The following is a 14,508-nucleotide window of genomic DNA, read 5'->3' as shown; positions in this document are numbered from 1 at the left end:
CCACATCACTGACTCAGTTGCACTTCAGGCTGATTGCTCGGTTGGTCTCCAGTGAGTTTAATAGAAGGACGGTACTTAGGGTGGGAACAGGCTACAACTCCTCTACCCTATCAACTCCTTCTCTGATCTGGATGGGAATAGGCAGCTGGTGGCAATATTGGGATAGGAAATAAAATCTTTGGTTGCTTATTCAGGGCCAAATTCTGTGCTGACTTATACCTAGAGCACACTGGGCCAATGGCGTCGCAAAGGGTATCTTAGAGGGCTGCCTGAGGGCAGACTTTGTGCCTTCAGAGAGATTGACATCAGCAAAGGGAAAGCAAGAAGCGGTCAGTCACCCATCACAGCCTGGAGGCTGGAGGGAGCAGGGTTGGATTTAGGAAAGAGCTGTCAGGTGAGCACAATAATTTACACTTGATACATCAGGCCAGGGTAACACAGTCAGACCTCTGGGTGAGGAAGATGAGTTTGGATGCCTGTCTGGGGTGAGATAGATGCATACATCAGAGAGGATGCAGCTGTGATAATGGAGATGGGACATGATTGGAGCCTGGACCTGCTGAGAGCTCATGATGTGAGAACAGAGAGAAAGGTAGGCTCTTCGAGATTCTGAGGAGAAATCCCCAGCCTGGAGGTAGAAGGAAGGGGGATGGCTCTCAGATTACAGGGCAGGTGCCGGCAGTCTCAGTGATAACAAAGATGAGGCAGAATGAAGAGGTTGTGTACCTGTCAGCCTGCTCCCAGTCTCTTGAGGTTCTGCCGTAGGACCTGGGAGGCTCTTCCCATGATCTGCGAGTTCTGGTTTCACCGACTGACCTGGTTATCAGGTGACTCATTCCTACTGATCCTGCTCACATGCCCTTGAAGGCTTCCTCCCCTGGACAGATACCAAAGCTGTCAGGCAAATACGTCAAGGGCCACATCACTGAGCTGAGTTGTAGTGTCTGCTTCCTGTGGCTCAGGTCCATGGGAAGGGGGATCTGTGCTCTGAACCCTCCAGGGTATGCATGCCTCCAGCATGCTTGGTTGACATGTCTGTGTTGCTGCCAGGATCTCTGAGGCAGATGAGCACAGCAGCTCCCAGAGAAACTCACTAGAAGAAGGATTCAAGCCTGAGCAGAGACCTAACTCTATGTCTGGGTAAGAGGGGACTCTGGAGGGGGCGGAGCGACACTGCACTGTAACACCCCCTGCCCTTCCCTGCCTGCTGCCCACAGTCTGCCACATAGTGGGCCAGACCACTCTGCCTTTCAGCAAGGAATGGGGTAACAGGCAGGCTTTGGGGAGGTGTGGGATATTGAGCAGGGACCTGTCTTTGGGGAGGGATGGGTGTTGGGGGGCACGGGTCGGGTACAGGGCGTGCGGGGCACGGGTTGGGTACTTAGTGAGAGCCTGGGGGGTTGGACTAGGGATGCGGTGGGGCCCTTCCTTTCAGGAGATCTTGGGGGGCTCGGGGCTTTGGGCAGGGTACAAAGTAGGACCTCTACTTTGAGGAGGGAGAGCAGGAAGTCTGGGGACTGGAGGGTGGGCTGGGCCAAGCCCCTTGTTATTCTTGACTTCTCTTCTCAGACTGATCCCAGTTTACCCAGGAGGGGGCGAGACAGGGGCACCTGTGCGAACGGCTAAAGCTGAGCGACGGCACCAGGAGCGATTGCGGATGCAGAGCCCTGAGTTCCTGAGTACCCAGGAGAAGGAGCTGTCTCCAGCTGAGCGCCGGGCCCTGGAGGCAGAGAAACGAGCTATGTGGAGGGCAGCACGGTGAGTCAAGGGGAGCCTGTTATCCCTCTTTCTTTACTAGCGGGGTCTGATGTCATGTCATTGAATCTGTGGCATCAGAGAGAGGGAATGTTTAGGGGCCAGGGGTAAGGGAGGTTGTAGTGACCAGAACATAGTGCACAGGCCTATCTGCTTATCCAATCCTGTCTACCTCTGACAGGAGCTTGAGGGGTTTGTCTCTTCTTTGTACTTTAGCAACACTTGTGTAGGTCTTCATGACAATAAAATCTCATTGTATTGACTTCAGCTCAGGCACTGACGTTCATGTGACCGTGCACAATTCCCTTCCCTCTCTTTGCACCTGTTTTTTCCACCTGTTCCATAGAATCAGAACAAAGAGACTTGCAGTGAAACTTAAAAGGCGGCAAATGCAAAACTGATAAAAGGAAATTCCTTTCTACACACATAATGGGCAATTAGACTGTGGAACACACAACCACAAGACATTATTGAGGCCAGGTTCAAATAGGGATTGAACACTTATATGGATAACAAACATGTCCAAAGTTATAACAATGAATGCAAGTAAACACTTGGGAAACAAGATAAAACCTCCTGCTTCAGGATTTAAAACAGTCTCTATTAGGAGTTAGAATGAGATCTTCATGGGTGTAGATTATTCCACAATTGTTACCACAAGGTTTCTTGCCCATTCCTCTGAAGCACCTGGTGCTGACCACTGCTGGAGACAGGATACTGGACTAGATGGACTTTGGGTCTGATCCAGCCTGGCAATTCCTATGTTCCTGTGTATGTTGGGGATAATGCTACTGATCTTCCTCCCATGGAGGCTATGAGGATGAATGAGTTAATGTTTATAAAGTCTTCGAGAGACTTGGATGGAAGATGCTGGAGCCAGTACATTGGTTTGAGGCTGGAAAGCTGAGAGTCCCATGTTGTTAGAAAGGTCGCATAGTGTTATTGTACCTTTTATAGTTATTTAAAACCAAATTGAACCAATGTTCACAGAACCAGGGCTCATCCCCCTTTCCCTGGGGAGACAATGCCTCAGCAACAGGGTTCCCATTCCTTCCTCTGTGAGGGGATGATTCTCCAGCCAGATCCCTCTTCCAGCCAGGATGTTCTTCCGTAGCACTTCCTTAATTTCACCGCATTTTATGGCATTCTGTATAATCTCCCTGTAAATCTGGCCCTCTGGCTGCCGGAGCACTGTTGCTCTTCTCTGAAGTTTCTTCACTGTTTAATATGAGGCACCCAGATCTAGGCATGGCATTTCAGTCAGTGTATTACGAAGGACTATCTCTGCTTTTCATTTCATGCCTCTCTAGAGCAGCCCCAAGTAACATTGGTCTCGTTCTGCTGCTGTGTCACATTGTACACTCTGTTGTAAATGGCTCTTTGCTCTCGTAGCTCCCTTGTAGCCATTTCTGCTCCCCCACGAATGGTGTCAGGGTTTGCACTTGTATGGCACATGACACAGAGCACTGCTGTCATTAAGGATGGGTTCTGTTTTTCCACTTGAAACAGGGATTTTCCCTCATTGTTTTTCATGGAGAGTACAGTGTATCTTCCCCCAGTTTACAGCACATAATTGGAAAAGGAATGGAATTTTTTGAGACCTTTTCAGATAACGGTTGAAGTGTAAATTAGTTAAAAATTAGTCCTTTAAGAAACATTTCTCTCATTTTTGGGGCACCTTCTAGCTAACAAACTGAAAAGATAGTCTTAAATGTACATTTGAAGAAACTAGGTTATTATTCAGGGCTTCAGAGTGGAGCCCGGAGATGGAGTGTGGAGCAGCACCAGAGCAGTGGAGCTGCAGGATTTTGCCTGGAGCTGGAACGGAGCCGGACCACAGCTCCAAAGCCCTGTGATTATTAAGCAAAGTTACTTACAATCTTAATGTCTAAATTTTGTCCTTAAAGTTCCCAATTTGGCCTTTTTCAAAATGGCCATCATTTCCCATAACTTTCAGGGCAATGAAGCCAAAGAGTGCCCTTAGGGAAGATGGCTGCCTCTTCACCAAAATCATAGCGTGTGGCAGTGAACCTTCCACTACTAAGGTTGCCTCCATATCCCATTAGAATTATAGAATCATAAAAGATTAGGGTTGGAAGAGACCTCAGGAGGTCATCTAGTCTAACCAGGACCAACACCAACTAAATCATCCCAGCCAGGGCTTTGTCAAGCCAGGCCTTAAAAACCTCTAAGGATGGAGATTACACCATCTCCCTAGGTAACCCATTCCAGTGCTTCACCACCCTCCTAGTGAAATAGTTTCTTAATATCCAACCTAGACCTCCCCCACTGCAACTTGAGACTATTGCTTCTTGTTCTGTCATCTGCCACCACTGAGAACAGCCAAGCTCCATCCTCTTTGGAACCCCCCTTCAGGTAGTTGAAGGCTGCTATCAAATCCCCCCTCATTCTTCTCGTCTGCAGACTAAATAACCCCAGTTCCCTCTCCTTGAAAGTCATGTGTCCCAGCTCCCTGATCATTTTGTTGCCCTCCGCTGGATTCTCTCTAATTTGTTCACATCCTTTCTGTAGTGGGGGGACCAAAACTGGAAACAATACTCCAGGTGTGGCCTCACTGGTGCCAAATAGAGGGGAATAATCACTTCCCTTAATCTGCTGGCAGTGCTCCTACTAATGCAGCCCAATATGCTGTTGGCCTTCTTGGCCACAAGGGCACACTGCTGACTTATATCCAGCGTCTCGTCCACTGTAATCCCCATGTGTGCTGCTTAGCCAGTCGGTCCCCAGCCTGTAGCAGTGCATGGGATTCTTCCTTCCTAAGTGCAGGACTCTGCACTTGTTCTTGTTGAACCTCATCAGATTTCTTTTGGCCCAATCCTCCTGTTTGTCTAGGTCACTCTGGACCCTATCCCTACCCTCCAGCATATCTACCTCTCCCCCCAGCTTAGTGTCACCTGCGAACTTGCTGAGGGTGCAATTCATCACATCATCCAGGTCATTAATAAAGATGTTGAACAAAATCAGACCCAGGATAGACCCCATGGCACTCCACTGATACCGGCTACCAACTAGACATCGAGCTGTTGATCACTACCCGTTGAGCCCAATGATCCAGGCAGCTTTCTATCCACCTTATAGTCAGTTCATCCAATCCATACTCTTTTAACTTGCTGGCAAGAATACTGTGGGAGACCATATCAAAAGCTTTGCTGAAGTCAAGATATATCACATCCACCACTTTTCCCATATCCACAGAGCCAGTTATCTCATCATAAAAAGAAAAGGAGTACTTGTGGCACCTTAGAGACTAACAAATCATAGAATCATAGAATCATAGAATATCAGGGTTGGAAGGGACCCCAGAAGGTCATCTAGTCCAAACCCCTGCTCAAAGCAGGACCAAGTCCCAGTTAAATCATCCTAGCCAGGGCTTTGTCAAGCCTGACCTTAAAAACCTCTAAGGAAGGAGATTCTACCACCTCCCTAGGTAACGCATTCCAGTGTTTCACCACCCTCTTAGTGAAAAAGTTTTTCCTAATATCCAATCTAAACCTCCCCCATTGCAACTTAAGACCATTACTCCTCGTTCTGTCATCTGCTACCATTGAGAACAGTCTAGAGCCATCCTCTTTGAAACCCCCTTTCAGGTAGTTGAAAGCAGCTATCAAATCCCCCCTCATTCTTCTCTTCTGCAGACTAAACAATCCCAGCTCCCTCAGCCTCTCCTCATAAGTCATGTGCTCTAGACCCCTAATCATTTTTGTTGCCCTTCGCTGTACTCTTTCCAATTTATCCACATCCTTCTTGTAGTGTGGGGCCCAAAACTGGACACAGTACTCCAGATGAGGCCTCACCAGTGTCGAATAGAGGGGAACGATCACGTCCCTCGATCTGCTCGCTATGCCCCTACTTATACATCCCAAAATGCCATTGGCCTTCTTGGCAACAAGGGCACACTGCTGACTCATATCCAGCTTCTCGTCCACTGTCACCCCTAGGTCCTTTTCCGCAGAACTGCTGCCGAGCCATTCGGTCCCTAGTCTGTAGCGGTGCATTGGATTCTTCCATCCTAAGTGCAGGACCCTGCACTTATCCTTATTGAACCTCATTAGATTTCTTTTGGCCCAATCCTCCAATTTGTCTAGGTCCTTCTGTATCCTATCCCTCCCCTCCAGCGTATCTACCACTCCTCCCAGTTTAGTATCATCCGCAAATTTGCTGAGAGTGCAATCCACACCATCCTCCAGATCATTTATGAAGATATTGAACAAAACGGGCCCCAGGACCGACCCCTGGGGCACTCCACTTGACACCGGCTGCCAACTAGACATGGAGCCATTGATCACTACCCGTTGAGCCCGACAATCTAGCCAGCTTTCTACCCACCTTATAGTGCATTCATCCAGCCCATACTTCCTTAACTTGCTGACAAGAATGCTAATTTATTATAATAATTTATTAGAGCATAAGCTTTCGTGAGCTACAGCTCACTTCATCGGATGCATTTGGTGGAAAAAACAGAGGAGAGATTTATATACACACACACAGAGAACATGAAACCATGGGTTTATCATACACACTGTAAGGAGAGTGATCACTTAATATAAGCCATCACCAGCAGCAGGGGGGGAAAGGAGGAAAAACTTCCATGGTGACAAGCAAGGTAGGCTAATTCCAGCAGTTAACAAGAATATCAGAGGAACAGTGGGGGGTGGGGTGGGAGGGAGAAATACCATGGGGAAATAGTTTTACTTTGTGTAATGACTCATCCATTCCCAGTCTCTATTCAAGCCTAAGTTAATTGTATCCAGTTTGCAAATTAATTCCAATTCAGCAGTCTCTCGTTGGAGTCTGTTTTTGAAGCTTTTCTGTTGAAGTATAGCCACTCTTAGGTCTGTGATCGAGTGACCAGAGAGATTGAAGTGTTCTCCAACTGGTTTTTGAATGTTATAATTCTTGACGTCTGATTTGTGTCCATTCATTCTTTTGCGTAGAGACTGTCCAGTTTGGCCAATGTACATGGCAGAGGGGCATTGCTGGCACATGATGGCATATATCACATTGGTAGATGCGCAGGTGAACGAGCCTCTGATTGTGTGGCTGATGTGATTAGGCCCTATGATGGTATCCCCTGAATAGATATGTGGACAGAGTTGGCAACGGGCTTTGTTGCAAGGATAGGTTCCTAGGTTAGTGGTTCTGTTGTGTGGTGTGTGGTTGCTGGTGAGTATTTGCTTCAGATTGGGAGGCTGTCTGTAAGCAAGGACTGGTCTGTCTCCCAAGATCTGTGAGAGTGATGGGTCGTCCTTCAGGATAGGTTGTAGATCCTTGATGATGCGTTGGAGAGGTTTTAGTTGGGGGCTGAAGGTGATGGCTAGTGGCGTTCTGTTATTTTCTTTGTTGGGCCTGTCCTGTAGTAGGTGACTTCTGGGTACTCTTCTGGCTCTGTCTATCTGTTTCTTCACTTCAGCAGGTGGGTATTGTAGATGTAGGAATGCATGATAGAGATCTTGTAGGTGTTTGTCTCTGTCTGAGGGGTTGGAGCAAATGCGGTTATAGGGTAGCGCTTGGCTGTAGACAATGGATCGAGTGGTATGATCTGGATGAAAGCTAGAGGCATGTAGGTAGGAATAGCGGTCCGTAGGTTTCCGATATAGGGTGGTGTTTATGTGACCATCGCTTATTAGCACCGTAGTGTCGAGGAAGTGGATCTCTTGTGTGGACTGGTCCAGGCTGAGGTTGATGGTGGGATGGAAATTGTTGAAATCATGGTGGAATTCCTCAAGAGCTTCTTTTCCATGGGTCCAGATGATGAAGATGTCATCAATGTAGCGCAAGTAGAGTAGGGGCATTAGGGGACGAGAGCTGAGGAAGCGTTGTTCTAAGTCAGCCATAAAAATGTTGGCATACTGTGGGGCCATGCGGGTACCCATCGCAGTGCCGCTGATTTGAAGGTATACATTGTCACCAAATGTGAAATAATTATGGGTGAGGACAAAGTCACAAAGTTCAGCCACCAGGTTAGCTGTGACAGTATCAGGGATACTGTTCCTGACGGCTTGTAGTCCATCTTTGTGTGGAATGTTGGTGTAGAGGGCTTCTACATCCATAGTGGCTAGGATGGTGTTTTTAGGAAGATCACCAATGGATTGTAGTTTCCTCAGGAAATCGGTGGTGTCTCGAAGATAGCTGGGAGTGCTGGTAACGAAGGGCCTGAGGAGGGAGTCTACATAGCCAGACAATCCCGCTGTCAGGGTGCCAATGCCTGAGATGATGGGGCGTCCAGGATTTCCAGGTTTATGGATCTTGGGTAGCAGATAGAATACCCCAGGTCGGGGCTCCAGGGGTGTGTCTGTGTGGATTTGTTCTTGTGCTTTTTCAGGGAGTTTCTTGAGCAAATGCTGTAGTTTCTTTTGGTAACTCTCAGTGGGATCAGAGGGTAATGGCTTGTAGAAAGTGGTGTTGGAGAGCTGCCTAGTAGCCTCTTGTCCATACTCCGACCTATTCATGATGACGACAGCACCTCCTTTGTCAGCCTTTTTGATTATGATGTCAGAGTTGTTTCTGAGGCTGTGGATGGCACTGTGTTTTGCATGGCTGAGGTTATGGGGTAAGCGATGCTGCTTTTCCACAATTTCAGCTCGTGCACGTCGGCAGAAGCAGTCTATGTAGAAATCCAGGCTGCTGTTTCGACCTTCAGGAGGAGTCCACCCAGAATCCTTCTTTTTGTGGTGTTGGCAGGAAGGTCTCTGTGGGTTAATATGTTGGTCAGAGGTGTGTTGGAAATATTCCTTGAGTCTGAGACGTCGAAAATAGGATTCTAGGTCACCACAGAACTGTATCATGTTCGTGGGGGTGGAGGGGCAAAAGGAGAGGCCCCGAGATAGGACAGATTCTTCTGCTGGGCTAAGAGTATAGTTGGATAGATTAACAATATTGCTGGGTGGGTTACGGGAACCATTGTTGTGGCCCCTTGTGGCATATAGTAGTTTAGATAGCTTAGTGTCCTTTTTCTTTTGTAGAGAAGCAAAGTGTGTTTTGTAAATGGCTTGTCTAGTTTTTGTAAAGTCCAGCAACGAGGAAGTTTGTGTGGAAGGTTGGTTATCTCATCATAGAAGGCAATCAGGTTGGTCAGGCATGACTTGCCCTTGGTGAATCCATATTGACTGTTCCTCATCCCCTTCCTCTCCTCCAACTGCTTCAAAATGGATTCCTTGAGCGCCTGCTCCATGATTTTTCTGGGCATTGAAGTGAGGCTGACCGGTCTGTAGTTCCCCAGGTTCTCTTTCTTCCCTTTTTTGGGAACATGGGCACTATATTTGCCTTTTTTCAATCGTCCGGGACCTCCCCCGATGACCACAAATTTTCAGAGATCATGGTCAATGTCTCTGTAATCACATCAGCCAACTCCCTCAGCACCCTTGGATGCATTGGATCCATGGACTTGTGCATGTCCAGTGATTCTAAATAGTCCTTAACCTGTTATTTCACCACTGAGGGCTCCTCCCCCTACTGTGCTGCCCAGTACAGCAGTGTGGGAGCTGACCTTGTCTGTGAAGACCGAGGCAAAAAAAGCATTGAGTACTTCAGCTTTTTCCACATCATCTGTCGTAGGTTGCCTCCCTCATTCAGTAAGGGTCCCACACTTTCCCTGACCATCTTCTTGTTGCTAACATACCTGTAGAAACCCTTCTTGTTACCTTTCACATGCCTTGCTAGTCACAACTCCAGTCCTCCCTTGGCCTTCCTGATTACACCCCTGCATGCTCGAGCAATATTTTTATACTCCTCCCTAGTCATCTATCCAAATTTCCACTTCTTGTAAGCTTCCTTTTTGACTTTAAGCTCACCAAAGATTTCACTGTTAAGCCAAGCTGGTCGTCTGCCATATTTGCTGTTCTTTCTGCACATCGGGATGGTTTGTTCCTGCACCCTCAATAAGGCTTCTTTAAAATACAGCCAGCTCTCCTGGACTCCTTGCCCCCTCATATTAGCCTCCCAGGGGATCCTGCCCATCAGTTCCCTAAGGGATTCTAAGTCTGTTTTTCTGAAGTCCAGGGTCCATATTTTGCTACTCTCCTTCTTCCTTTTGTCAAGATCCTGCATTCAACCATCTCATGGTCACTGCTGCCTAGGTTGCCACCCGCTTCTACTTCCCCTACCAATTCTTCCCTGTTTCTAAGCAGCAGGTCTAGAGGAGCACAGCCCCTAGTTGGTTCCTCCAGCACTTGTACCAGGAAGTTGTCCCGAACACTCTCCAAAAGCTTCCTGGATTGTCTGTGCATTTCTAATGGGACTGAAACCAGGAGGCCTGCAGTGATGATGGCTGTCCCTACACTCTGATTGTAAAACTGGGAAGAGCTAGTCTATGCCATGAACCCACCTCAGAAGACAAAGGATGGTCCATTGGTTTGGGGCTTGAACTCCAGAGACCCAGGTTGAATTCCCTGTTCCACCACAGACTTCCTGTGTGATCTTGGGCAAATCACTTGGTATATCTATGTCTCCGTTCCCCTTGTGTAAAATGGGGACACAACTCATCTCTCCCTCACCAGAGTGCCGAGAGAAGAAACACATTAAAAGTTGTGAGCTGTTCAGATCCTATGGCAAAGGGGGCTTTCGATGTTCCATAGTCAAAGGGGGCAGCAGCTGAGGTTCCCCGCTATGGAATCTCTTTAACCTCTGTAGCTTTAGCAGGATTTCCTTTGCTCGGAGGTGCTATGGCTAGCCCAGCGAAAGAGGAGTGGCACATGACAGGCTTCCCCCTTCCCAGAGATTTCTGTATCATTGTGCTGATGTGAGGGGTGGCAGAGACAGATCAGCTCTCCCACACAGTTCCCCTGCTCTCCACCCAGCTTGGTGTCTCCTCACTTCAAACATCTGTTTTCTATGAATATCTCAACATACCAGAAGGAGAAAGTTGTATGTGGGGGTGTCACCCTTTCCCCCATTTTGTGCCACCTCCAATACTTACCATATAGGGGTCACTGGTTGATTGAGATGTTAAAGGAGTATTCAAGGCCAATTAGGCCATTGTGGAGAAACTAAATGAATTCTTTGCATCAGTCTTTACGGCTGAGGACGTGAGGGAGATTCCCAAACCTGAGCCATTCTTTTTAGGTGACAAATCTAAGGAATTGTCCCAGATTGAGGTGTCATTAGAGGAGGTTTTGGAACAAATTGATAAACTAAACAGTAATAAGTCACCAGGACCAGATGGGATTCACCCAAGAGTTCTGAAGGAACTTAAATGTGAAATTGCAGGACTACTAACTGTAGTCTGTAACCTATCATTTAAATCAGCTTCTGTACCAAATGACTGGAGGACAGCTAATGTGATGCCAATTTTTAAAAAGGGCTCCAGAGGTGATCCCGGCAATTACAGACCAGTAAGCCTGATTCAGTACCGAGCAAACTAGTGAAACTATAGTAAAGAACAAAATTATCAGACACCTAGATGAACATAATTTGTTGGGGAAGAGTCAACATAGTTTTTTGTAAAGGGAATTCATGCCTCACCAATCTACTAGAATTCTTTGAGGGGATCAACAAGCATGTGGACAAGGGGGATCCAGTGGATATAGTTTTCAGAATAGCAGCCGTGTTAGTCTGTATTCTCAAAAAGAAAAGGAGTACTTGTGGCACTTTAGAGAAACTTCATGAAAAAACTCGTACAGATACAGACAGACATCATCTTCCTCTCCAAATGCAAACAGATGGACATCATACCAAAAGGACTGAAGGTAAAATTTAAATTTGTTAGTCTCTAAGGTGCCACAAGTACTCCTTTTCTTTTTAGTGGATATAGTGTACTTAGATTTTCAGAAAGCCTTTGACAAGATCCTCATCAAAGGCTCTTAAGCAAAGTAAGCTGTCATGGGATAAGAGGAAAGGTCCTCTCAGGGATCAGTTACAGGTTAAAAGATAGGAAACAAAGGGTAGGCATAAATGGTCAATTTTCAGAATGGAGACAGGTAAATAGTGGTGTTCCCCAGGGGTCTGTCCTGAGACCAGTGCTGTTCAACATATTCATAAACGATCTGGAAAAAGGAATAAACAGTGAGATCACAAACTTTGCAGATGATACAAAACTATTCAAGACAGTTAAGTCCAAAGCAGACTGCAAAATGCTACAAAGGGATCTCAGAAAACTGGGTGACTGGGCAACAAAATGGCAGATGAAATTCAATATTGATAAATGCAACGTAATGTACATTGGAAAACATAATCTCAACTGTACATATAAAACGATGGGGTCTAAATTAGCTGTTACCACTCAAGAAAGAGATCCTGGAATCATTGTAGATATTTCTCTGAAAACATCCGCTCAGTGTGCAGTGGCAGTCAAAAAAACGAACAGAAAGTTGGGAATCTTCAAGAAAGGGATAGATAATAAGACAGAGAATTGGAAAAGGTTTAGAAAAGGGCAACAAAAATGATTATGGGTATGGAATGGCTTCCGTATGAGGAGAGATTAATAAGATTGCGACTTTTCAGCTTGGAAAAGAGACAGCTAAGGAGGGATGTGATTGAGATCTATGATATCATAACTGATGTGGAGAAAGTAAATATGAAATAATATTTACTCCTTCTCATAACACAAGAACTAGGGGTCACCAAATGAAATTAACAGGCAGCAGGTTTAAAACAAACAAAAGGAAGTATTTCTTTACACAGCACAAAGTCAATCTGTGGAACTCCTTACCAGAGGATGTTGTGAAGGCCATGACTATACTGGGTTCAAAAAAGAATAGATGAATTCATGGAGCATAGGTCCATCTATGGCTATTAGCCAGGATGGGCAGGGGTGATGTCCCTAGCCTCTGTTTGCCAGAAGCTGGGAATGGGTGACAGGGGCTGGATCATTTGATGATTACCTTTTCTGTTCATTCCCTCTGGGGCATCTGGCATTGGCCACTGTTGGAAGACAGGATACTGGGCTAGATGGACCTTTGGTCTCACCTAGTATGGCCATTCTTATATTCTTATTAAATATATATACAAAAGCTCTGTTTTAAAGGGATTAAAGCAGGATAACTGTGAAATCCCCCAACTCAAGCCTTTAAAAGCAAGGATATGCCGCGTTATGGGACATTTCTCCTGTACTCTAATACCCACGTTGCATATTTCAAGACTCTGCATTATCACAATGAACATCCTTCTATTCCCCAGTAGAGAGGGGAAACACACTATAGGCAAGCAGCAGACAGCATGATTTGGTCAGCTTAATGTACCATCTCAACATACACACACTTATACATCATTGAAAGCTTATGATGGCTACTTAAAGGTGAGGTATGATGTGGAACTGTCAACTTGTGCCATTACCGTAGAAAACAGAGATAAACAATGACATCTTCAACACATTAAAATGACCACTTTGAAATATTTGGATTTGTTTCTATTAGTTTAATGACTCTGTATTATTTCAAGAAATACAATTGGATTTCTTTGTGACCTCAAAGTATTGCAGCAACAATCTAAAAGGTAAATTAAAATAATAAATTTGTACAGGTATAATTGAAATGTAACAGAGCTGGTGACATTTCTAGTCAACACCATTATCATCATCTTGTTCATCATTATGATCCCTGTCAAGAGTGCGTGGGTTATCACAGTCTTCACTGCCTCGGCGTAGACAAAGTGTTCTGACTACAGACAGAGTTGTTTGTGCAGCAACCCCTACTGGCACAGGCACACATAAGATCTTGTAGAAGCTCAGATGCCATTGGGTCTTAGAAAAATACAGGAAGTAGTTCATCATCTACATTTTTTCATACATGTTGCAATAAAGATCCAACATCTGGCTTACCTATGTGTCAAGACATCCAAATAGTTGTTTGCTAAATGCGCTTTCGACACGCTCTTCAAAACTGTTCTCACATGGTGGGAGTTTGGCCAGTGACTCGTCCTTTTTGCTGGCTAGATTGAGGTACAAACAATTGAGGTCTTCGTGGGTCTCCTTTTCTTTGTTGCTCTGGTCATACAGCACTGCTACCAACTTCCTTGCTGCAGAAATTGCGGCTTGCCAGTCACTGTCTCCTAATTTGGCAAGATCTCTGAAGTGGTAAGCTCCCTTTGTTTTGACAACATTAAATGCAGATTTTTTCTGGTATCAAATAGGGATGACACAGAGTCACATCCATGTATGTTGTAGAAGTCAGGAGTGAGTGTGTCACAAATTGCATGCACAGGTATAGAGTGACACTTGTCAATTGTGCTGGTAATGTTGCTTGTTTCAATCCACATGTTATCTATGTGTTCCATTTTTGGAAAGTAGTGAACAGTAAGGACCAAATCATCTGTATCAAGTGACCTAATTACTATGATTTCTTTGATACCAAGAGATCCAAAAGCTATACTGGCACATACAACATGCAGCAGCATCCTTTTGTCCGCTTCTTCTTGAGTACTGTATAAATCTTGGGCTTCTTGACTTTAGTAAAGCCTTTGATACTGTCTTGCATGACCTTCTCATAAACAAACTAGGGAAATGCAACCTAGACAGAGCTACTATAAGGTGAGTGTAAAACTGGTTGGAAAACTGTTCCCAGAGAGTAGTTATCAGTGGTTCACAGTCATACTGGAAGGCTATAACGAGTGGGATCCCGCAGGGATCAGTTCTGGGTTTGGTTCTTTTCAATATCTTCATCAATGACTTAGATAATGGCATAGAGAATATACTTATAAAGTTTGTGGACGATACCAAACTGGGAGGGGTTGCAAGTGCTTTGGAGGATAGGATTAAACATTCAAAATGATCTGGACAAGCTGGAGAAATAGTCTGAAGTA

General features: G+C 45.6%; 1 protein-coding gene across 32 annotated transcripts in view; it reads left to right on the top strand.

The window, feature by feature from the left end:
* Positions 1–14,508, top strand: part of SCRIB (scribble planar cell polarity protein) — a 247,753-nt gene that overhangs the window by 188,490 nt on the left and 44,755 nt on the right. For all 32 annotated transcript variants that reach the window (XM_043507163.1, XM_043507170.1, XM_043507166.1 and 29 more), the window contains 2 exons: positions 1,051–1,140; positions 1,570–1,758. In XM_043507163.1, the coding sequence (XP_043363098.1) occupies positions 1,051–1,140; positions 1,570–1,758 (279 nt within the window). The remainder of the gene's footprint in view (positions 1–1,050; positions 1,141–1,569; positions 1,759–14,508) is intronic.

Source organism: Dermochelys coriacea, chromosome 2 (genome assembly GCF_009764565.3).
Source record: "Dermochelys coriacea isolate rDerCor1 chromosome 2, rDerCor1.pri.v4, whole genome shotgun sequence".
Lineage (NCBI taxonomy): Eukaryota > Metazoa > Chordata > Testudines > Dermochelyidae > Dermochelys > Dermochelys coriacea.
The sequence above is the reverse complement of the archived record's forward strand: the minus strand, read 5'-3'. Positions and strand labels throughout refer to the sequence as shown.